General features: G+C 43.9%; 2 protein-coding genes across 3 annotated transcripts in view; both read left to right on the top strand.

Moving 5' to 3' along the window:
- The window catches only part of slc12a5b (solute carrier family 12 member 5b), an 83706-nt gene extending 67059 nt beyond the window's left edge, over positions 1-16647 (top strand). Inside the window, exons 13-26 of one of the 2 annotated variants that reach the window (XM_035382625.1) lie at positions 246-364; positions 1011-1109; positions 1979-2098; positions 3687-3791; positions 4875-5043; positions 5242-5437; positions 5571-5740; positions 6067-6198; positions 6624-6731; positions 7242-7367; positions 8462-8673; positions 9261-9275; positions 9670-9803; positions 10329-16647. In XM_035382625.1, coding sequence (XP_035238516.1) covers positions 246-364; positions 1011-1109; positions 1979-2098; positions 3687-3791; positions 4875-5043; positions 5242-5437; positions 5571-5740; positions 6067-6198; positions 6624-6731; positions 7242-7367; positions 8462-8673; positions 9261-9275; positions 9670-9803; positions 10329-10420 — 1797 coding nt within the window. In that variant the 3' untranslated portion in view covers positions 10421-16647. The remainder of the gene's footprint in view (positions 1-245; positions 365-1010; positions 1110-1978; positions 2099-3686; positions 3792-4874; positions 5044-5241; positions 5438-5570; positions 5741-6066; positions 6199-6623; positions 6732-7241; positions 7368-8461; positions 8674-9260; positions 9276-9669; positions 9804-10328) is intronic. The other variant, XM_035382627.1, reaches the window with a different exon arrangement.
- Positions 16648-22072: 5425 nt separating this feature from the next.
- Positions 22073-24565, top strand: LOC118208201 (ammonium transporter Rh type A-like). The gene has a single exon (XM_035382628.1). The coding sequence runs from the start codon at positions 22220-22222 to the stop codon at positions 23645-23647; it is 1428 nt and encodes a 475-aa protein (XP_035238519.1). The 5' UTR covers positions 22073-22219; the 3' UTR covers positions 23648-24565.
- Positions 24566-25112: the final 547 nt, after the last annotated feature.

The raw sequence follows: 25112 nt of genomic DNA, 5'->3' as shown, positions 1-25112 counted from the left end.
GTCAGTGCCCCCCCCCCCCCCCTTCCGCCTGTATTTAACAGTCTGTCCATCTGTCTCTCAGCCGTTTCAGCCTCTGTCCGTACAGGCAACCATTTTCAGAGGCAGGAAGAGGTGTGGGGTTCCCCTCCTCCTCCCATTACCACCTCAATAAAACTATTGTAATCTTTCAGTAATAGGCTACAGTGCAGTGGCCATTTATTATCCAGGTGTGTGTCTCACCCAGCCTTTCTCCCTGTCCCGCGCAGGTGTTTGGTCATGGGAAAGCTAACGGGGAGCCCACCTGGGCTCTGCTCCTCACTGCCTGCATCTGTGAGACTGGCATCCTCATCGCCTCCCTGGACGCTGTGGCCCCTATTCTCTCCATGTGAGCCAGAACGCTCTACTGCCTACAGGGCTACTTCTTGCCCCACTAATCCCCAAAACCCGGAGCCCCACTGTCAATAGGGCTCCCCTGCACCCAACTAAACCCCCAATATCAGATCCCCACTGTCTATAAAGCTACTCCTCACCCCACTAATCCCCCAAACTCAGAACCCCATTGTGAATACGTCTGCCCCTCACACCACTAATCTCCCAAACTCAGAGCCCCACTGTCTCCAGGACTACCTCTCACCCCTAGTGCTATCTGCCTGAGACCCAGAGCACAAGCTGTTGGAACCTAATCTATTAATCAATAAGTCAACCAATCAAATTCAAATGCTGTGCAGTCAACACCCTATTGCTGCATGTAAAATTATTTCATAGTCTGTTTTGTTATGTAATATTCATTCAAGAATCGTCACAGATGCCTTCGCAGCCAGTTAAAATATAAAACAAATCACTGGTCTCTGTAATGTGCTGTATACTATGTATTTTATTGATGGTTTAGCAATGGACTTCTCAGAGGCTTTTACTGGGTCATCCATATACTCACCCCTGATAGGCTCTGCTCAAGAAAATGGTTCTATCTATTGAATGATTCAGGAAGTCGATTAGGAATGTAACTAATGAACCACCCTGTCCGGTTGCAGGTTCTTCTTGATGTGCTACATGTTTGTCAACCTGGCCTGTGCCCTGCAGACTCTGCTACGCACCCCCAACTGGAGACCCCGCTTCAAGTTCTACCACTGGTGAGTCCCCCCAGTGATGCCACAAAACAAAAAGGGTACCCCATCCCAGTGAAAAGACCCCCAAGTCTCTGTAATAACTAGATAGCTCCTCCATTCCTTCCATTCAAAGTGGCAGATTTAGTGACGGGACAGAAGTAACATTGCATTACAGGCATTTAGCAGACGTGCTTATTCAGAGCAATTTACACAACTATTTTCATTGCATTTACATTTGCACCCATTTATACTGCTGGGTTTATACTGAAGCAATGCAGGTTGAGTACCTTGCTCAAGGGTATATCGGCAGTGTCCTACCTGGGAATCAAACCTGTGACCTTTAGGTTACAAGACAAAGGTCCTTACCCATTATACTACATTTCTGCCCCATTGAGGGGAAGGGCTTATCCTGGTAATACATTGTTCTAGTGCAGGTCCAGGGTCAAATCCAGACCGTGCCAGCACTGACTGTGGCCAGTACAGTAGTGTTGCCCAGGGTTAGTGGAGGCTTATTAGGCTGGCATCTGTTTCTCATTGCTCTCTGGTGACCCCTGCTGGTCAAGATGCCCAAGATCTGCTCGCTAATTGAAAGGTCTTACTTCGACTTGTGTCTGTGTAAGCTTGATCTGAGGGCTGTGGTGTGAATAGAAGCATCTGGTGAAATCACATGCTTTGGAGGAGAGTACTTGCTTGTTTATACTCTCCCTTATTGGCCCTGGATATTGCAACACAAGCAATAATTTGGCATTTGAAATTGGGGAGAAAATGGGGTAAAACCAAAAAATAGGGTAGAATCCAAAGAGAGAAAGAGAGAGAGACAGAGAGAGAGACTGGTTAAGGAGTGGCTTACACTGACATGTGACATGTGACCTCTGACTTCTGACCTCCCGTAGGGCGCTGTCCTTCCTGGGCATGAGCTTGTGTCTGTCCCTGATGTTCATCTGCTCCTGGTACTATGCCATTGTTGCCATGGTGATCGCTAGCTGCATCTACAAGTACATTGAGTTCTGCGGGTAAGTCCTTTCTGTGACCTATAGAGGGCAGAAATCAGAATACAGACAAATGAGCTCGATTTCCCCAAGATCAGGGGGTCTGAAGCAAGCTGGACAGGGTCTAGGAAAAAGTGTGGTGCCATGTTGGATCAGCCACTAAGTCAAGAAACAAATGGGGTTTACACTCCTTCAGAGTTTCAGTTTTCAAAAAAAAAAAAATTATTAGGAACACATCACATTACTCTGCTAAGGGGTGAGTACTATTTTCCTGATAAGAAGCCATTGATGGTACAGTGGCGTACTGAAAAGCATTGCATGCTGAGAGACGCTGCCATGGCATAGGTCAGTTATGAGTGCCTTAAATGCTTTTTAGGTTTTGTCAAGTCTTGTGATCATTTTAAAATGTAGGGCTTTATTTACATGTGTAAGAAACCCCTCAGATACACCAAACAGGGTCGGGGTCACAAACTGTAAGAAACCACTCCAACCCACCAAACAGTGGAAGTATCTGAGTGGCAAAGGAACACATGTAATCTTACCCGGTGCTATTGGAATGGGATTCATTTTGTGATATTTTGATTATCTGACTCCAAACAAATGTTTTAACCTTTTCCTCTGTGTTAACAGTTATGCAAAGAATCAGGAGACTACATTCTGCCAGTAGTGTGGCTCTATACGGATCACTATCTAAAATTGTTTATCCTGGGACGATAGTAGTGTATAGGCGAGTGACTATCTGTAAGTTAGTACCTTAAAATGGCTAGGTGTGCAGTGGTAAGAGTCAAAGAGAAATGCTAGGTTTAAAGGGAACGCAGTTTATTGTACAGTATGTTAATAATGACAATATATAATGGTGCAATGTGTACATAGTAAGCTGGCTATATGCATATATTTTGCAGGAGACCTTGTTGACGAGTCCCGCAGCACCATTACACATTTCCCCTTATATACAAAAAGATCAAAGGAAAACCCCAAGTCATCAAATAATGACAAAAATATAACAAAGCAGTACATTAATGATTCTGCTTGTGCTATCTATGTAATTATACCAAACTGGGTTAACCTTTGGCTGGGCGCTGAACCATGGGTATCAAAATCTTTAGTCAGCACCCCACCACCAAAGACATCAACTTGTTTCCCATGACATTGGCTTTCCGACAATACAAAACATGATTTCACTGTGTTATGGAGAACCCAAGTTTTATATAATGCTGATTCAGGGGGATGTTCTGCAACTGAACACTGTCTCTTTATCACACTTGCTGACTCCCTGTCAGAACAGTAAACAGTCTGTTTTCCTTCGGGTGTGTGATAAGGGGCACACTTCAGTAAAGACAGCAATGCGAAAAGATATTTCAGTCTGTTTTGACTCTTTCGCCAGTAATCTATAGCGTCACTACCCACCCCTGCAAAGTCATTCTGTGTTTCCACTGTGTGGTTCTGTGGGGTATATATTAAGGATGAGATTTATAGCTAGCCTGACTGAAAAGCGGAGGGAACAGACTCCATCTTCCGGTCTTGGCAATGGAAGCCATTGTTTAGTGCTGAGGCGCTCGGTATTTCTTTGCGCTGAGTGTGTTAGTGACGCAGTCGTCCCCATCTGTTGCAGGGCGGAGAAAGAGTGGGGCGACGGCATCCGGGGCCTGTCCCTCAGCGCTGCCCGCTTCGCCCTCATGAGGCTGGAAGAGGGGCCCCCCCACACCAAGAACTGGAGGTGAAACCCGCTCCCCCCCCCCCCCCCCCCCATGAAAAAAAGGAGTGACTGACACAAACGCAGGCAAACACGCACGCACGCACTTAAGTAGATGTGCCCTTCTTTAAATTTTCACAAAATCCAGGGGCCACACCACTTTAGAATGCATAAGGTTCTTTCCTGCTCGTCACTGTGACAAGTGCTTAATAATTTATTCAGTAAACCCCCCAGCATCATTTGAAGTGTGTCTGAGGAAGTCACTTTTAATTCAAGTCACTGACCCTGATTTTCAGTCCAAGGGCATCTGTGGGATAAATTATTTTTACACAACTTTGGTTAACTGGTCTTCCTCTCTCTTCTTCTTCTTGAAGTCTGTTCCAGACTGCAACTGCAGTACACTGCAGCAATTATTCATCAATCTTGATTTTTTACATTCATTTCAGACCAATGACATGCATAATTTAGTGTTGCTGTGGTGCAGACCCGTTTTTAAAACATGCAATAAATTATTGCACATAGATTATGTCACACGCTGGTATGACACCCCTGGGAGGGAGATGCGGCAGTTTTGGGAGTGGAACGTTGGTTGTCGCACGGAGGGAGGGAGGGAGGGAGAGAGAGAGAGAGAGAGAGAGCGAGAGAGAAAGAGAGAGAGCACCCACACCAACACAAAATCAAACAAACATCTTTACCCTTCCCTCTTACAGGTTCTGAGTGAAAACAATTAGCTAAAAGAACAAACTCAAGTAACCAAAACAAAAGAAAGTCAAACCCAGCGACAGTTTTCCAGCTCGCCACTGATCTCAGCTGGCCAACTTTTCAGTTGCCAGTTTTTTTCTTTGTTTTTTAGTTGTCTGATAAACAAACCACAAAAACAGACACTCTTGCAGTGTGTGCTACTGGTCTCAGCCCCATACAGTGTAGAAGAACACACCTTTAAGCACCTGGACGGATTAGTTAACAATGACCAGTTGGGTTCACCGCCGGACCGAATGAGACAGATTAATTTTGTTTATAATTGTTAAATTTGTTAAAGACGTCATTGATATCCTCAGTTTTATAACAACTTGCATTATTAACAGTACACAAATCACACTTCTGCAGGCCTCAGGTGCTGGTTCTTGTCAGTGTTGACGGGGAACAGAATGTGGAACAACCCCGCCTACTCTCCTTGACCAATCAGCTAAAGGCGGGAAAGGGTCTGACCATCGTGGGGACATCGCTGGAGGGCACCTTGCTGAATGACCAACCCAAGGCTCAACGTGCAGAGCAGGTCTGTACCTCATGCCATGCTATTTATAAGACCCAATTTTATTCAGTTTTACCATGACCATGCTTAAGGCCCAGATTCAATCTTACTGCTGCCATAGCTATCTAAAACTTAGGTAAAAACCACTGATTTTCAGTTCTTTCTCACAATTTACCAATAACCTAATAATAATCCCCCCTCCCCTCTCTATTTCTCCTTTAGTCTCTGAAGAAGGTGATGGAGACAGAGAAGGTGAAGGGCTTCTGCCAGGCAGTGATCTCCTCCAACATCCGCGACGCCACGTCCCACCTGATCCAGACAGGAGGTCTGGGGGGACTGAGGCACAACACGGTTCTGGTGAGCTGGCCACGCAACTGGAAGCAGGCCAATGACCAGCAGGCCCTCCACAACTTCATCGGTACGTCACAGGCAAGATCAGAGGAGTGGGGATGTGTGTACTGTGGTGTGGAGGTGTGTGTGTGTGTGTGTGTGCCTGTGCCTGTGCCTGTGGGCAGGGTTACAGTGTGTGTATGTTTGTATCTCCTCTGCAGAGGTGGTGAGGGAGACCACTGCAGCACATCTGGCCCTCCTGGTGCCTAAGAACATCTCAGCCTACCCCTCCAACGGCGAGCGCTTCACCGAGGGACACATTGACATCTGGTGGATCGTCCACGACGGCGGTATGCTCATGCTCCTGCCCTTCCTGCTATGCCAACACAAGGTACGCCCCGAATCCAGAGAATGAATGAGATACACCCCAAAAACAGAGACAGCCTGAGGTGCCCCAAAAGTGAGGTCCCGTAAATCTGTGTTGTACCCTGTACGGGTAATGTACCCTAGAGCGATGCAACTTAAATGCATGATGTGCCCTAAATAGGTGATGTACCAGAAAGTTATATACCCTGCAGGGGTGATGTACATTAAGTTAATGTGCTATAAATTGGCCTGCAGGCCTTGGGACACAGAGAGAGACACCGCAGTTCCCTGCTGTGCTGGTGTGTTTACCGGTGAACAGGCTGTGAACGGACCTCACCTTTGTGTTGGCAGGTGTGGCGCAAGTGTAAGGTACGCATCTTTACTGTGGCCCAGATGGACGACAACAGCATCCAGATGAAGAAAGACCTGATCACCTTCCTGTATCACCTGCGCATTGACGCTGAGGTGGAGGTGGTGGAGATGGTGAGGTCACCTTTAGGAATTACCTTCACTTGTGTGGTGTGACCAATGAAAGCACACCTGTGTGGTGTGACCACTGCTGATAGGATTGCGGACCTCCATTTCACCGAGAGCGGGCGGGGTTGTGGTGTTTCATCTTTGTTGTGGTATCTCATGGAAGTGAGCCAATCACAGTGCTTTTTGATTAGGAAGTTAGTGACTGACAGCCCATGGTATCTCCACCCCAATACTGGGAATTATGAAGCCTCACTCTGCAATCACAACACCAATATAAAACATGCAGTCAGAAACCGTGTGTCTCCCATACTTTTGTTATGGAGGTATTTATTATAAAGAGAAGAGCCTAACTTACAGAAACCGAACGCATCCAGCTCGTCTGCATTCACAGAGGGCCGCTCCTCTGTAAAACTGATCTTCTTTCCCCACAGCAAGACAGCGACATCTCCGCCTACACTTATGAGAAGACCCTGGTGATGGAACAGCGCTCGCAGATCCTGAAAGAGATGCACCTGACGAAGAACGAACGGGAGAGAGAGGTAGCGTTCCGCACACCGCGCCGTGCCCAGTGGCCAGCTTCTCTCCCTGCTTCAACCATCGCCTCGCTTTCTTCAAATGCTCATTACCCGGCCGGAGGGGGTGGGGGGGGTTGGGCTGTCGTCAGAGGAAGCAAGTATGAACAGCTGAAGCTCTCCATGAATGATCCAAAGTCAGGTTTAGAAAGGTGAAAATAAGAATCGGCAAATGCGAACCTGCAGTAACAGGCTTTTTACATCCGTGTCCTCACTGTTCTGAAAGAAACAGGGTGCTGTATTAAAATGTCTAATCACTTGAACTGACATTCTGCTATAGTAAATATTAAATATACTGTATAATAATAATAATAATAATACTGCTACTACTACTACTCAATGATATTATTATTATTATTATTATTATTATTATTATTATTATTATTAATAAGAAAATGATGCAAAATTGAATCCAGGCTTGTAAACCTCAGCTTCCCGCCATGTTTGTGTGTTTGATGCACCTCTCGCTCCTGCCAGATCCAAAGCATCACTGACTCCTCCCGCGGATCCATCCGCCGCAAGAACCCGGCCGGCGTGGCCAAGCAGCAGAGCATCAGCGAGGAGCCGGCTGCAGCCAGCGTGGAGGAGAAGCCAGAGGAGGAGGTACAGCAGGCCCTTTGTCCTCCTCCTCCTACTCAGCCTCTCCATATGTCATTCTCTCTCTCTCTCTCACTCCGCTCATCCTTCCTTCTCTCGCCCGTCTGTGTTTGTGCTCTTTTATCAATCGATCATATGAGATTTAGTCCGAGGCCGCTCCCCCTTCCTCTGATGTAAATGCCACGGGTCTCTTCACGGCGAACGCTGTCTGCTGCTGCAGCAGCTATCACCTGAAGGGAAGAACAGCGATGCTTTGGGCAGAAACAGGAATAGAGATCACCCAGAGCAATGGCTGCACAGGCAATGAGACGTGCCAGATCTGAGACAGACACATTCTAATGGAACACCTCACTGTTACATGCATCAGAAGTGTTACATAAGCTGCTTTCACTCACGGTAGCGAAAAATAGGCCGAGGGTAAATCTGAATTGTCTTGTCTGTTTTGATTGATTGTCTTTATGACTGTTTTGGTGAACTGTCTGTGAATTGTGTAGCACTCGTGTTCCACAGACAGGGTCTAGACTGCTGTGGTGGAAATTACCTAAATTTCCTCCGGTCGGTGAGAAGAGTCCAACAGACTTACACACAATATTCAGTTTCAGATGCGTTTATTTGGCCGAATAGGAGAATTCACACAGAGCAACCACGTCTCTGAATGAAAGCTCCCCGAGCAGTTGGAAAGTCCTTCGTTTTATACAGTTCAAAGTAGGAAGCCCCTCCTGTTAGAGGTATGTTTATGTTTTGGGGTTTGGAGTTCAGCTTCAGACTAAGGAAGGAGTTGCAGTGGATGTGTGATCTCACTCAGTGGTGTCTAGGCAAAACTTGCGTTGCTGCAAAATGAACTCTGTGTGGACTAGCATCCGAGGGGTAACCGCAGTTGAGGTTTGATGTTCGGCTACCTTGTGGACCGAACCCCTCCACCTCAGAGGATCTGCGGTGGTCAGAGGGAGTCACAACACAGCTTCTCAAACTGCTCTGCCCTCTTTGACTGCTCTCTCTCCTCCCTTCCCACTCCCCCCCCCCCCCCCCCCCCCCCCCCCCCCCCCCCACCCCCACCTTTGCATTTGCTCCCTTTATGGAACCCCTCCTTCCACTCTCAGTCTGTCGATGTCTCCCGCCCTGAACAGATGCAGCTGATCCACAACAAGGACACCACGCCCACCCCGGCCAGCCCCGCCTCCCCCACTGAGGGGGCGGAGACTCCTGGCGAGAAGGTGCAGATGACCTGGACGGAAACGTGCGACGGAGACAAGGGTCCCATCATGGGGGCCACGTCCCCCGAGGGGCTCAAGGACTTCTTCAACATGAAGCCGTAAGTTCTGCCTGCTTCTGTGCCACGCATAATTGCATCACAAAGTTTAGCAGATACTCTAATGCGGAGCAAATAATTTAGGCTATATTTTTACATCCAATTTGTTTATACAACTGGATATTTGAAATATCGGTACCTCTGCTTTTCGTAGATCCAATCCATAAATTCATGTGAGGTATTACTATTGCTATTTTAGTTGTGCACTAAGTCACACACTTTGGGTTCAGCTTTGCTAAATACAAGTTGATTAGCATTACTTTCTTTGTTTACCTTTTTTAAATTATGTTTACCCGATAATCCCAAGCTTCAATTGCAAGTAGTAGTTACAGTACATGCAAGGCTGCAAATGCAACCAAAACACTGACAGAATGCAGACTGGCTGCACAAAGTACCGTGACAGGATTTCTCAATGGTATGACATGATGGCATGGTCCCTTTGCGTCTGGTCATTGCTGTTGCCTGTCCCAATCAAAATGAGACACAGCGTCACAGGAAATGTCACACGTTTTATGAGCTGTCACATTTCATGTGTCACTATGATGTTAAATGGCTGTTGATCTCTCTCTGCCAATGCTGCATTTGAACAGGGAGTGGGAAAACCTGTAAGTAATTTCATACTACTTTAATAATGCACCTTTATTTGTCATTATTTGTACTATATCTTTGTATATTAGGCATGACATGCAAGGCCATAATTGCACATTTTCTGTTGACAGAGCTGCACATAAATAAAATCCTAAATAGCCATTGGGTAGTTATTTTTTATTGTTCACCATTTAGCTTTATGTTGAGCCTCTTCAGGGCAGCACCTGTCCAGATATAGGATTTTTGGCATGAAACAACATCCAACAGCTGAATTCCTGTAAGCAGAAGCAGAAATGTCTGCATTTTATGGATGTTTGAAGGCGTTTAAGCATCTCTTTGCAGTTTATGTCAAGAGTTTTATTGGCTGTTTGGACATCCTGCTTTCCTGCTGAACTCTGCGCTCTCCCTCAGGAACCAATCAAACGTCAGACGCATGCACACCGCGCTCAGACTGAATGAGGTCATTGTGAAGAAGTCCCAAGAGGCCAAGCTGGTTCTGCTCAATATGCCTGGTCCGCCCAAGAATCGGATGGGAGAAGAGAACTGTATCCTTACTCTGAACTATGGCATTGTGATGACGAAGATGATAATGGTAGTGGTGGTGGTTGTGGTGATGAGGAAAGTGGTGTTAATGAGGATGATGATGATGATGATGATGATGATGATGATGATGAATAATTGTAGTTATTTAAGTTTAAAGGGAGGAAGCTCCATAAAGGGACAGTTAACTTTCCATTTAAAATAATAATAAGAAGGAGAATAATAATTCAGCCACGGTGTTCATTTGGCCCAGACAGTTTTTGTGTGGGATGAAGGATATTGTAGACATTTAAAGATGTTTCTGTAAACCTGCCAGCTTTACAGTGGCTGGTATAGAGGTATTAGGCAAGTCGGTGGTCTAAAGAAAGAAAATACACTTCAAGTTCAAAGCAGCTGAGGGGACAGTTTTTAGGATATAGAAGAGCAGCCTTGTTAGAGTGGTACTTTATGAAGGAGAACTTTGTTCTGCCTTGTTTTTTTATTAATTTTTTTTACTGTGTTGGTTCCTTGACTGACCTGCTCTCTCTCAGACATGGAGTTCCTGGAGGTTCTGACAGAGGGGCTGACCCGCGTGCTCTTGGTTCGAGGTGGTGGGCGTGAGGTCATAACCATTTACTCTTGAGGGACGAGTACCACCCAAAACTCCACCCACACCCCTCCCCCAAAACTCCAAGCTTCTACCACCAGATCCCTCCACAGACTGTACCTTCATCCCACAAACTCCTTTATCGCACACAGACACACAGTATACATGCACCTTTATACAAATAGAGAATATGCAAACACACACACATGTACACACACACACACACTCACACACGTGCACACACATCCACACATCTACAGTGCTGCACCTATCCAGAACTACAGATTAGCTGGTCATGCCACTGTCTATGTTTTGTGTTCAGCGTCACAGCAATCAACAGCCAATCAGCCAATCAGCAGAGCCCATGCCTCACTCATTATGTGGGCATTGGTTATCTGACAAAGCTGTCTTGGCTTTGATTTGCTGGCTTGTTGCTGCCCCAGGTGGAGAATGCCCCCCCCCCCCCCCCCCCCCCCCGCCCACACACACACACACACTTCCCCCCGCCCCCCTTTCCTCCCTGTGTGGGGCGCTGCAGGCCCCCTGCAGGCCACTGGATGATATTTTGGTCTCCTCCTCCAGCACTCCCACTGCCCCCACCCCCCAGGTCATCCTCATCTGTCATTCCATCTGGCGATTCATTCTTCCTGAGAGTCTGGTGAAGGCTGAGGGCCACCATGGGGAAACATATTGTCTATTTCTCATTTTTTGTGATTTATGGTTGGATTTTTAAAATGGGGACAAATTATTTAAGTAATTTTACCCTAGGGATGGGGGGGATGTTTTTTTTTTTTCTTTCCCAAAGGTGGGAGTTAGGGCAATGGGGGCAGGGGTGGGGGTAAGGTTGAGTTGGGTTTCTGTGTGTGCGTGGGGGGGGGGGGGGTTAACAGAGTTAATTGCCAATCACAATGGAATTGTCTTCCTATGGGTCAACCAGCAGTGGAGAGAAAAAAGGACCGTAAATATATACACACATTTTTTGTGAGTGTGTACGCGTGTGCAGTGCGCCCTAAAAAGGAAAACAAACACCCCCCCAAAAAAAACATCAAGAACAGGGACAAGGCAAGTGTGGGGCAAGGCTGTAAAAAAAATAAGGAGTTCACAAGGGACTCCGGACAGCACTTCGAAGCTACTCCGTGATGTGCCACATACCTGACACCCAAGAATTTTCCGCTGATAGTCGACGTTTCTTGTTGCAACCTTTCGTTTTGAAAACTTCAATGAAAAAATCTGTTTTTAATCCATGTTTTGCAGTAAACCTTCCCACCCTTCCCTCCAACCCCTAACTCTGTGACAGTTATAAGCCGTGCCAAAGACAGCGACACCGGGAGGGAAAGGGCTATGTGGTCTCTTTAAGGGTGTGCTTTTTCTACTGTGAAAATGTTTCAGTGACTCCTATGACTGACAGCAAAAGCAGCAAATGGGGGTGGGGGGGTGGGAGGATCAGGGGCTGGGCATGCCAGTGTGTCACTGTTGTAAGCCACACCCCCCTCTCCCCCAGCATGGATCACTGTAAATAGTGTAGAGTACCATCTCTGGCACATTGATAACTATCAGCATACTATTTTTAGCGACTAACTTCACAGCTTTTTGTGGCAGAGATGCACTTGTTACAACAGGGTTGACTAGCAACAGTCCAGAATAGCTAGCTTCCGTCACTTTCATAGTATGATTCATTCTCATTGTTAACTCATTGTGCACAGTCCACTTTTCACCTGATTTATATATAATTAAATATCAACACTGTCAGTGCCACCCCTTCAGTATTATGCACAGAAAACAGTGCTTAACAACATTATTTTTGAAAATTGTATTTTAAAAAGGCTATATACCACATATACATATTTATATATAATTTATCACTACTAAAATATATATTTCAATGTATTTATAAGACTTATTTAAAAAGAAAATATTCCATTTTATTTATTTATTCACTTTAAAATTAAATTTAAATTTAAAATACAGATATATCTAAATGCATTTTACAATTTGACTTTGTCTGCCAAAAAGAGTGCCAAATGAAAAAATATATATTTTTCATGACTACCATTTTTCTTTTTGTAAATGATCATTTTTCATTGTGGCAGAGGTGTCCAGTGTCATCTTTAATGGCTGCAAATCCAGAATATAAACACAAAGCTGTTCTCTTCTACAGCACAGAATGAATGGAAAGTCTTACATTTCTATAATATATACAACATTTGTAATGGGAACGTGCAATAGCTGGATTGTGGATCCATTGCCTGTGTTAATACACACAGTGTTTTATATTAGTGGATATCTCATCCATAAGACATTTATCCTCACATAGTTAGCATATATACTCTGTCTGGTGATTATCCAGTCCCTTTCAGCAAGAGTGGGAAACAATAATGTGTCAATATGGATACCAATATTTCATTTCTGGAAAAATAAATAAATTGTTGAGATATAAAACTGGAAGGAATGTTTGAAAGGAAACAAGGAGTTAAAGTCCTGCCATATTCATTAATACAAGATATGTAAAATCTACAAATAATAAGGATTTAGAAATCTACTCAAAGCTTTCATATCAGAAATGATGATTAGTAATTTATAAATGAATATCAGTGGGGTGGGGTTTATCCCTTCTAAGATCATACGGGGCTCAGTTTATCATTGTAGGCAGGGGGTCAGAATTAGTCAGAGGGTAATAGATACCAGCATTTAAAGGGGCTAATTTCATTTTTAATTCAAACAGTGGATTTATCACAAGGCTGTACAATAAAGCTGTCCTGTTATCTTGCCACCCGGGTTGTATCCCAGCAACACCTGGGGCCCGTGTTCAGAGAACAGAAATGAAGGGATGTTTTTGTATTTATCACACAGCCAAGAGGTTTAACAGCCCAGGAGAGGCAGGACTGAAGTGGCCCCAAAACAATCCAATTAATGATATTGGCTTAGTTTGGTTGGAAGGTTACTGATGTGCAGTTGGTTGTTAAGACACAGGAGAAGAGAGGAACACATTAAAAATTTTTGATAAGGTTTTGGTGTTTTTCTCCCCGGTTGGAGTTACTATTTCGTCTTGGGAAGGGTTACCTTCATGGTAAAAATACCAAATGTCTGATACCCAAAACTCATAAGTCATAAGTTGATGTCAATATGATATCAACATGTTAGATATCAACAGCTCATTAGAGAAGTGAGCACCAGGTGGAGGGTACAAAGGCCTGTGTGATTCTTATAAAGCCCGACAGCTATATCCCTTGATTAACATGCAATGTAAACATTTTGGCATGGATGTTCCTGCATCCAGTATATCACTTCTGAGTTACTGTAACTTGAACTAGTTCGTAGTCCCTAGGCAGGATATCGCATATGACGTTCATTGATTGTCCTCGTATTTAATAAAACTGCCCAGATACCTGATTGGGCTGCATGTTTGTTGGTTCAAAAAAAAAATAAGGAAAAAAAAAAAAACACTTTAAGTGTCCCAAGGGATTGATGGCAGCATTGTGCTTTTGGTGGTGATATATTATTAACATGGTGGCATAAGTCTAATGTAGCTACAGAAAAAGGAACTTAAAATATTAAAGGTTGTTATGTTCTGCGCATGTACTGATGCAGCTAAATCAGATGTTATACAGCAGAACCCCACAACGCGATATTTGGGGTCCATGAATTGCCATGACCTTAAAAACAGGGTTGCGTTTCAACAAAGTCATTGAACGTCACTGTGTCCAATGTTAAAATCTCCAAAACATATTCAATTACGATTAATATTACGCATAAATATAAAGTTTTCGTCTTCCTGTTTTCTTTGTTATAATTTAAATAGTAAATGTAGGCCTAATTTAAGTATGGTTCTCACACACATCTTTATTTAGGGTGCACTGTTGCCTCACAGCAAGAAGGTCCTTGGTTCAACTCCTGGCCTTTCTGTGGGGAGTTTGCATGTTCTCCCCATGCCTGCGTGGGTTTCCTCCCACAGTCCAAAGACATGCACGTTAGATTAATTGGAGAATCTAAATTCCCAGTTGTGAGTGAATAGTGTGTGTGCTGTGCGATTATCAAGATAATGCAGTTGGTACCCGTCAATTACGCTCATTCACTTAAATTTTTACGATTCCTATGGATAATTCTTTAAGACTGTAGGCCTATTTTGTCAGTCAATAGGCCTGCATTTCAGTGACTGGGTCAACTTGTTTAATTTTCTGACTGAGGAGACTGAGACTGATGCTGAAACTAAGATGTTGTTCCAATATGCACACTTGATCACACTTGCACTTGCTTGTACGTTCATGTGCTCAGTGTAAGTGTGCACATGTGTCCAATTTCTTGAATAATCAAAAGTGCAGTGTGCTTGATGTGCACTTTAACCAGACTTATTCTAAGATCTCTCTGCGGCGGCCTTTAGCCAAGAATATGGACCCACCATGCACCAAGCTGGTAACATTTATTGTTGATGCCAGTCACAAGATTGGCGACTTGTGTGTTCCCTGAAGAAAAATGCCACCAAAAAATATCAATGTAAGAAAGATGTTTGCAAAGATGTAGATCTTGTAACTTTCATTTATCCATATCAGCATCATAATGGTATTGTTAATGTGAATATGACGTTAGGAAGCTCTGTTAATTTGTCTGTAGTTGGCAAGCCCACATCAAGCTTTGCACAGCTATTACTAGTCATTGATAGTGGTGTGACTACAATAAATTATTTGAAATGGGGACCACAGAACGAAGTGAAAAAATCCCCGATTTACGTTTCACGTCACAATACGTTACCGAAGCGTGTAAGTACCCAACCGAATTTAGCCTAGTGTTAAGAAATGGGACGGCCCCTAAATATTGATAGCATCGGGGACTGAAGCCATGTGAAGTCAATTTACCTGCATGGGCTTGCATTTCCCGAAGGTGAGTAGAGTTGAAGCCTGATCATAAAGCGCGGGACTAAATAGTATTCCTATGGCTTGGAAACAACCTGTTGGTTACGTCGTAATCTTTTTGTGTTTTCGCCTCAACTGAAATGCAACTAGGCAACGAACGGGATTAAAATGTATTGATCTGGGCTTTAATCTCCTCCCCGTGGTCATTGTTTATAGACCGGAGATTAATCTAGTCGTGGTCTGCGCCTCATGGAAGCCAAAATCTATGGATTATAATGTTTATAACGTGCAACTACCTGAGCCGTGCTGCGATGACGTTAGGCTATATCCGATTTAGATTTAAAACGGGGTATTTCCATTTCAGATCTGAATGTCCGAAATAGGCCTAACTGAAGCATTGTGGCTGAGAGATGTTCTGCATGTTATATAACTGCCATTAAACCTATACTACTACTAATAATAATAATAATAATAGTAACAATGATTACTGTTACATCCCCAACCCCCATTTACCAGTGTTAAACGCCAGCACCAAAAATTAAAAGAGGAAACCGTCTGAGAAATATTCCCGTCTAAAGTGTCAGCCTATAACGGTGACGTATAAAGAGAACTGAATCCCATTTGTGTGCATATAGCGGACCAAATACAAATTAAATTAGATTTTAGTTTATTTCACTCTTTGAAATTTCCAATTGCAGTTCTCTCATGTGAATATTAGCATCCCCTAGTGGCATCCATTTTTATTGCAACGTGTTGACTGACTGCTTGCTTGATCAACAGAAGCAGATTTATCAAATGTTTGAGAATTTTGAAGCCTCTCCAAGTAAATTTCTGAGTAAATATTTCTATGTTATAATGTGTATTAGTTGCAAAGAAAGCATAGATATATTAAGGGCTATGTTTGGCCATTTTATGTTTACAAAATTCCATATTATAAACACTGATTTAAAAAAATTACAATTTAAAAACCTTTTTAAAATATTTGAGACTTGGAAAAATGGTGAAGTAAAGGTACAGTGAGGGTGTCTGCTTATAGTGAGGAGAATTTCAGAGAGGTCATAGACGCACTCAAGGACAATAGTTTAGGAATGCCACCCAAAAAAACATATATAGGTGTATATTTTAAGAAGGCATATTTATAGGTATATGTAAGACAGTGCGATCCTGCCAATAATTACAAAGGTCCCTAAAGGGACGCTGTACATATTAGATGTTATCTTTTAGTATGGTTTTGATATACTTGCTGCAACCTATCCACATATTGCCAGCTGTCACAAGTTCAAGTAATAAATGAATGAATGCTTGAATGTGTGAATTTCCTTTTACTTCAGTAATTGTAGTCCAGCCAAAAAGCTTCTCCACAAAGTGGCAAAGTGTTAAAAGAATGTGCCAACTACAACAATAAAATAAATAAAAACAGCAACAAAAAAAAAAGAAGTGTGACATTAGTGGCAGCTATCGATATGTTTTCTTAATTTTTTTTTTTACATCCACCCTGGGGTCCATGCTTAAAGTTTATATCTAACAGTCACACATATTTATATCACTGCCAATTTGTGTTATTGTCATTCTGTGTCATTTGTAGACGTGCTAATTTACAGTTGAGTGATCATGACAATTTAGGGTCTACTCAGACTAGTGTTTGGATACGGAATGATTCTGAGGAAAATAGATTTTTATTTCCTGTATTTGCGAGAGCAGTACGTGGCAAAGTGAGGTCAGTCCGGGCTATACAGCAGTGCAGGGTTCTTCTCTGAATCTTAGGTCTTTTATACATGGCAGAGAGACAACCATGGTGATGTGCCTGTCCCTTCCCATACCTACCACAGCACCCTCCCTCCTCCTCCACACTCCCTCCAACCCTCATAGCACTGCTCATGTGATTATGGTACTATTGTGAATATCGATCAAAGACTACAAAAGCGCTTCCATTGCCAGTCCCGAGCTCTGCTGGAACTGTAGTGACTCTACCCCCCCCCCCCCCCCCCCCCCCCCCCCACCAATAGGGGGCAGACTAACACTTCAGCTGTGTTGACAGCAGCTTGTCGGTATCTATCAGAGAGGCCCCCGTCTGGAGCATTGTCACTATTAAGATTTACAGTGCATGTTTTTTTTTAGCACAACCATTCATCTTTCTATGCTCGCCCCACATTTAAGATGTATCCATGGGATGCATGTAGCCAGGTGTCCATCTTTCAGTTTTTACCGTTTCCTCAGAGAGGGAACTCTGAGAGAGTGTTGTTTGAATGAGCAAGCAATTGACAATGTCACAAGCAAAGTCAATGCTCTTATAGTTTTCTGTGGTGGCGCTTACACCAGGTGTGAAAGCCCCATTGGTCCAAGATTTACCCAATCGCCATTCTGGCTGTGTGTCCTCAACATTCTTTTCCTTTCTCTCGAAATAAGAGACATGAAAATAATCTTTCCACAGAAACTGCATGCAACTAAATAAAAAAATAAAAGTAAAAAAAGAAAGAAAAAAAATACTAAAGGGCTCTGATGCATGCATAAAGATGATGCATGCATCTTAACATTTTTGTTCTTAACAGTCAAACAGATTCAACTGAAATAAGTGTGTCTGTCATAGGTCTCGAGGAAATTATTCCTGAGTCCTAGCATTGGTATCACCTTACCGAGCTGCATGCGGGGCTGGACTCTTACACTAGTGGTCAGGGGCCTCTCTGCTAAGAGGAAGAGCAGAAACAAAGAGAGACTGAGAGGTTGGATCCAGGTTTACTCATCTGGTAACATCTAGCGGACATGTTGAGAACAACAAGGTGTTCAGATGCATATCTGTTCCTCTCTCTTCCTGGTTTCCAAAGCAGGTCACGAGTATCCCCTAACTGTGGTTCCAGCAGGGCACCAGGGCTGGCTATTTGTGTAACTCAATGCATGCACACTTTTCTGACAAAAATTAGGGAGTGTTCTATTCTAGGTGTTCGTTCAGTATTTTGTCGTTCAAGTTGTTGTTATATTTTTTTTTTGTTTGTTTGTTTTCTAGTTTTCTATTTTATTTTTTAATCTAAGGCATGATACAATGTTTTAATAGCAGGGAACTGTACACATTACCTTTGCTTTTGTCTATCAGTAAGAACATGGTGTAAACTAATGTTACTGTACAAAGGCTTGCTTTGAGCCTTTTAATTGTTTAAAAAAGAAAAAAGTGTTTTGATGTTTGATTTATTATGCAATGGATATAATTTGACATTTGCTGTAGAAAAGACATGATTTTTAGAAGTGTTTTGAATTTGTGTACTATGATATTAGTAGTACAAAAGTGAAGAAATCACTCCCATTGCTGTGGATTCCAATCCCTCAAGGAGATTTAGGAGTGCTAAAATGCTGGGGGTGTTTCATAGCAAAAGAAGATATGGATATTGTTTTAATATATGTATATAAATATATGTTGATATAAGTAGTGAAAGAAGTAGAGTGGTGTAATTTTATATATTCCAAAGAATTTAAATCCCCTTAGATGTGACTGAAAAGGTGCGGGGTGTGTCAGTAGCAAGAGGGATGGGAGAGAGGGATCCCTGATACACACACACACACACACATATGCACGCGCGCATGCAGACACACACACACACACTGTACGTGTATCCTACCATTCATAGGCTTACACATTTACCAGGCAGGTGTTACGTAAAAGGGACAGAAATCTATCAGTCGTAACATTTCTTAACTATATATATTCAGATACTAAACATTTTTGACTCTGGGGGAAAAAAAATCATATCTGAATGCTATGTATGCGTTAATTCACACAAAAATATCACTACATATTTTAATATGATACACCAGGAAGGGCCTTGGTACTTTAGAGGTTGAGGCATTGGCCAGTTGGAAGGTGAATCTTGTGCTACCTTGGCATTGTTCGCCACAAATACCAAGAAAAAAGACTGTACTATACGCTATTAAGTAACTATAGATTATCTGTTTAAATTTGAATTAACTGAATTATTAACTTAAACGTATTAAACTGCATACACAAATCTCACAGACACTGACAACCACAGAACTCCTCTCCCATCTAAAAAATAAAATAAAAAATTGAACTCCTCCTCAACCCCCACACAGAGAGAAATATATATGTATACAATACACAGATTATATTTATTATTTATTCATATATTTATTGATTAATATTGAATATATTTATTTTTAATTCACAGGAACCATGTAACATTTTTGTAGGTTAGGGACAGACGTAGATCTAAGAAAATATATATCTGTGGTAAATCCCACACGTTGATGTTTTATGTTCACATTTTAATGTTCCCTTTCCAAGGTACAGTACAGGTATGCTGGGAGGACATACAGAGTGTTCCTATGTTTATGGCTAAATGTGAGCATGCTTCTACAAAGCTCCAGGAACAAGATAGCAGTAGGAACAGGTGGGGATGGGGGGGTGAGGGGGGAGTTGTGGGGGGGGGGGGGGGGGGGGGGTGACAGAGGGAGGGGAACATCTGTAAATAAACTCAGTATTACAGATTTAGAGCTTAGCTGTTTTATTTTGTGTATCAGTGCAAGTGAAATATTTCAAAAACCGAAATATGTATCCTCTATTGTGTTTGATGATATATTTAAAAACAAACAAAAAAGTTCAATGGAAAAATGGTTGTTTTAATCTTTCATGTCAAAACGCTTAGAAATCTAATCTTACTGCTTTCCTCTACCATTTTTAGACATGTCTGCACAAAATGCAATAAAACTGAAGTCATTTTATTAAAGCTTTGCTTGAGAGTATATTCTTTATTATTTGATATGCTAATTTTTTGGTTAATTGGTTTATTAATTATGCAGTCAGCTACAGGGGGAAAAAATATTCATAAAGAAATCTACATCAGATGTGAACTGTATATAATTGGCCGTGCTTTGGTGTCCAGGTTATGGTTGTTCATGGTGTTGTTTATTCTTTATAGTTCATTTTTCATATGGAACCATAAAAACTGTGTAACCATGGAGAAGCCGCGTGTCCTTCAAAAATGCATATTATCTTGTGATTTCGTCTTGCTTGTGTTTCTGTGCAAGATATTTAATTCCAGTTCAGCAGTACATGTCGGTGTTCTCATGCACTCTTTTCGAAGAAAGTTGAAAATGAGCCCTATAGCTGCATGATTAGAGGTATCAGTTTTCATACAGACGCTCGGTTTGAGTTGTTTCTTGATTTCCTGAAAGCCTGATTGGTTTGATATTGTGTTTCACATTCAGAAAGTGCACTGGTAAACATTGCATATTTTAATAGGAATGAAACTTATTTGCTATTTAGACATATACATATAAATGTAAATATAATGTAAATATAATCTTCCCCATTGAGTTTTTACAGTATAATTTCTCATTTTGGGTATCCTTCACTCTGATGTCCAAGAATCTCCGAGTCAGAGATCAATGTTCAGCTCTGAAAGAACCTCTTGAAGTGAAGCCCTCTCCTGCTAGATGGCACCACAACACAAAATTCAACGTTCCTCACTCCACTGATCATCAGGTGCATGCCAGAAACTTCATGAAATTTGTTTGCTTACCCCCAATCGGAACCGAAGACATTTAGTGAAACATTTTGATTCTGACCCAGGGTCAGTTGCAGAAGGCAAAATTAACTATGAACTAATAGGTTTGTTGAGGCGTTTCCAACTTCTTTGCTACCCGACCTACCGTAGGCAGGTAGTGAATAGGCGATAAACTCAGAATTAAATACAATTTAACGTGTACAAGGTTTTTACATCAGTACTGTGATATATCAGCTAAAGTGTAGTCACTTCCAGAGCAAAGTTCTCTAAAATGCAAATCCCATTACCTGTTTTCTTTATGCTATCTGCTTATTAGCCAAATAGGTCATTCGTAACTGATAGACTGTGGTATAAAATAGGTCATTCATAGCTGAAAGGCTGTGGTGTATATCTTAAAGGTCTGATTATGTCTTCAAAATAATGTGTGCAACAGGGCAAAGTAGCAGAGGCAGGGAATTTGTCCTGAATTTAATATTTAATTTGTCACCAGAAGGTAACAGTTCCAAGCCACAGGTTAATTATTCCTGGAGTCGCAATGAATGAATATACAAAGTGATATAAATGTGTGATATCAAGCCAGCATAAGAATGTCTATTAATCATGTGAATGCATAATTATTTTAACACAATCTAGCATTCATTTTATATCAAGCAGATTTCTCATTTCTCAGATGTGTAAGAAATAATTTAACCCAATGTAAATTCTTGTGTTGGGTACAGTAGAAGAAAACAAAGGGATGAATGTGTAATGGGGTAAGTTCAGTCTTAGAGTGCAGCGCGGTGACCGTGACATCTTGATCCTTCTCAGTGTGGTAAACTCCCCGTAAGATTTCAGTAACAGCTCCTAAAAAGTATTAAAGCAAATAATAATACTACTATTCCTATTATGACCTTAATTTAAGGTCATGACCAGGTCTGATCCCCCTCCCCATTTGAAGCTCCACCCCTTGAAGTTTTCCCTGCTCATACTGTTCTCTGAAGCTGAGAAAAGCCGCTGGCTCATCAAAACACCGCAGTTACACTACAGCAATTAGAGCGGTCAAAGTACGCACGGTCTCCATCTGCAAAGAAGTGTGTGTCTGTGTGTGTGTGTGTGTCTGTCTGTGTGTGCGTGTGTGTGTGTGTGTGTGTGCGTGTGTCTGTCTGTCTGTGTGTGCGTGCGCATGTGTGCGTGTGTGTGCATGTGTGTGTGTGTGTGCGTGCCTGTGTGCGTCTGTGTGTATGTGTGTGCGTGCCTGTGTGCGTGTGTGGGTGTGTGCACACGTGTGAGTGTGCATGCGCGTGTGTGTGTGTCTGCGCGTGTGTCTGCGTGTGTGTGCGTGTGTGTGTGTGTGTCTGCGTGTGTGTGCGTGTGCGTGATCCAGCAGCTGTAAGCCTGTATGCGTGAGTGTCTTTTCCACCAATGCGTGCAGCGGCTCTTATCTGGCAGCAGCTCATATAAGGAAGAGAGACGGTGCTGGGGGCTCAGAGCTCAGGATGAAAGCACAGCCCTGCAGCCTTCGAGTGCGTCTGCCTGCGCTGCTCTTGGCCCTGGAGGCCCTGTTCCTGGCCCTGTACGTCTGCTTTGTTACCTACGCCGACGACCTCGATGGCAAGCTGCAGAACAACCGCACTGACCCCATGGACAACTCCCTGTACCGGGACTACCTGTTCTTCACCGACGTGCAGGTCATGATCTTCATCGGCTTCGGCTGTTTGCTGTCCTTCCTGCGGCTCTACGGCTTCAGTGGCCTGGCCTTCAACTTCCTGACGGCCACCGTCTCTATACAGTGGGCCGTCCTGGTGCAGGGCTACTTCCAGTTCTACGAGGACGGCAAGATTCGGCTGGGCGTGGCCAACCTGCTGAGCGCGGAGTTCGCCTGCGCGGTGGTGCTGATCAGCTTCGGGGCGGTGCTGGGGAAGACCAGCCCCGTGCAGCTGCTGGTCATGGCCCTGCTGGAGGTCCCGGCGTTCGCCGTCACCGAGTGGGTGGTGCTGGAGCACCTGCGCATCAACGACACCGGGGGCTCCATCCTCATCCACCTCTTCGCCTGCTACTTCGGGCTCGGCGTCACCTTCGTCCTGTACCGGCCGGGCCTCCGGGACGGCCACGCCAAGGAGACCACGGGCTACCAGTCGGACATCCTGTCGGTGCTGGGCACCCTGTTCCTCTGGGTGTTCTGGCCCTCCTTCAACTCGGCGCTGGCCCTGAGGGGAGACGACCAGCACCGGGCCGTCCTGCACACCTTCATCGGCCTGAGCGCCTCCACCCTCACCGCCTTCGCCCTCTCCGCCCTGCTCAGCCAGCGCGGCCGGCTCTCCATGGCCGACATCCAGAATGTCACGCTGGCGGGCGGGGTCACCGTGGGCGCCTCGGTGGACATGATGATCTCGCCGGCGGCGGCGTTCACTCTGGGGGCGCTGGGGGCCACGGCCTGCATGCTGGGGTACAGGTACCTGACCCCCTTCCTGGCCCGGCGCTTCCGGATCCAGGACCAGTGCGGCATCCACAACCTGCACGGGCTGACGGGCCTCATCTCCTGCCTGGCGGGGATCTGGGCCATCCTCACCGCCAAAGAGGACGTCTACGGCCCCAGCCTGTACCAGACCTTCGCCCACCGCGCGCCCCCCGAGGGGGACCCCAGGCTGCTGGAGCTCCGCCGGGAGATCCCCGACCTCCTGCCCGGCCTGGGCCGCAGCGCGCAGGAGCAGGCCCTCTGGCAGGCGGCGGCCGTGGCGGTTGCCGTGGCTGCGGCGGCGGTGGGCGGAGTCCTGACGGGCCTGGTGATGAAGCTGCCCTTCCTGGCGCCGCCCCCTGACGAGTGCTGCTATGACGACGAGCTGTTTTTCCTCGTGCCCTCGGACTACGGGGGTGCTGGCGGGAGCAGGTCTCCTGTCAGCAGCCAAGACGAATCGAAGGCCTGAAGGGGGGTGTGAGCACTGGCAGTTAGTGCAGAGACATGTGCAGCAACCAGGTCTGGGTAGGACTGCTTTGCCAAAATGCCCAAAATTAGACCCAAAGTAGTTATTTACAGTTGTTAAAGAGTAAAGGAACGGGGGCGGGTTCACTGCTGTCCTAACCAAATTGCCAGCCTGGCTTGGCTGTCTTATCTCTAGTCACCTTTCCTCCATAAATTGCTTTGAAATATTAAAAGAAAACATGTGAGAGCTATTAGATAAACGCAGTCGTACATGATTATTTGATCATTTACTAATTGTTTTCGTAGCTGCATTATGCACAACAGAAGGTGCAAAGCTCACAGTTGTATTCTTGCGATTGAAAACGCACAGAAGGTACAGAAGTAGGAACCCAAAACAGACAATGAATAGTATAAAAATGCCAACAACCCCTTACACACAACCAACAGAAAAGACAGTGGAAAGAATCATGCTGCTTGCTGCTGTGGAGAAACACATGCAGAGACAACTAAGCATGGATTTTACAGTGAAGATTACAGTGGATTTTAGCAGGGCAACTGGACGACATAAAGTACTCTGTAACTTTGATTTGCATGGAGCACAAATAAACTGCCATGACTGCCAATAACGCAGCTGCTCAGATTCCAAAGTACAGCCCTGCACTCTTTATAACATAAAACGGAAAATTCAAGTTAGCCAACTGTTTTTGATTGCTACTCAGTATAAATGGTATGTGTAATACTAATTAACACCTTCATATCTGCTTGTGTTCATACGTTGGAGAATATACTGCTTAATATGTGGCACTTTTTTATACAGTATATTACACAATTTACACCCATAATTACTTTATTGGGAAGGGGGGTAATTTGAAAATTGTGAAATATATGCAGGTTGTTTTGAAATAAATGACATATACATTTCCGTGGTGTGTAGTACCCTTCCCTCTGTGTGTGGGAGATGTGGAGTGGGGCAAGAGTGGCGAGGACAGGACACATGGATCTTCATGACCAGCAAGTGAGTGTCACGCACCTGTGAAAGCCTAGATGACTATGTTCATGAACGAGAAGAAATATTTCCCAGCCTGCCATCTGATAAAAATAAAAGGGATTGCACAGCTGTCATTAAAAATACCAGAAAAGAATGTTTAAATGTGACAAAAAATAATGAAACTGGCCACCCCCTAGTGAGCTTCTAAAGTATATGTTCAGCCTTCATTTGACACCAGTGCTCTTTGCTAAACTGCATTAACTACAGACAGCAGATTTGGAAACTTCTAAAGCTAATGCATTTTCTGTTTTTGAACGAACCTTCGCACTTAGTCTTTTAAGTGGTTCAGTTCAATGTTTTTTTTCTTTCGGATTGCATCATATATAGTAGAACTGAAATGTACATGTGTGTTCAGTTATAATTATTGCTATTTTAACCAGTTAAGCAAGGATCGTTGGTTACTAAAAACAAAACGCCATTT

This window comes from Anguilla anguilla, chromosome 11 (genome assembly GCF_013347855.1).
Source record: "Anguilla anguilla isolate fAngAng1 chromosome 11, fAngAng1.pri, whole genome shotgun sequence".
NCBI classification, from domain to species: Eukaryota; Metazoa; Chordata; class Actinopteri; order Anguilliformes; family Anguillidae; genus Anguilla; species Anguilla anguilla.
Note: the sequence above shows the minus strand (reverse complement) of the source record. Positions and strands in the feature narration are given on the sequence as shown.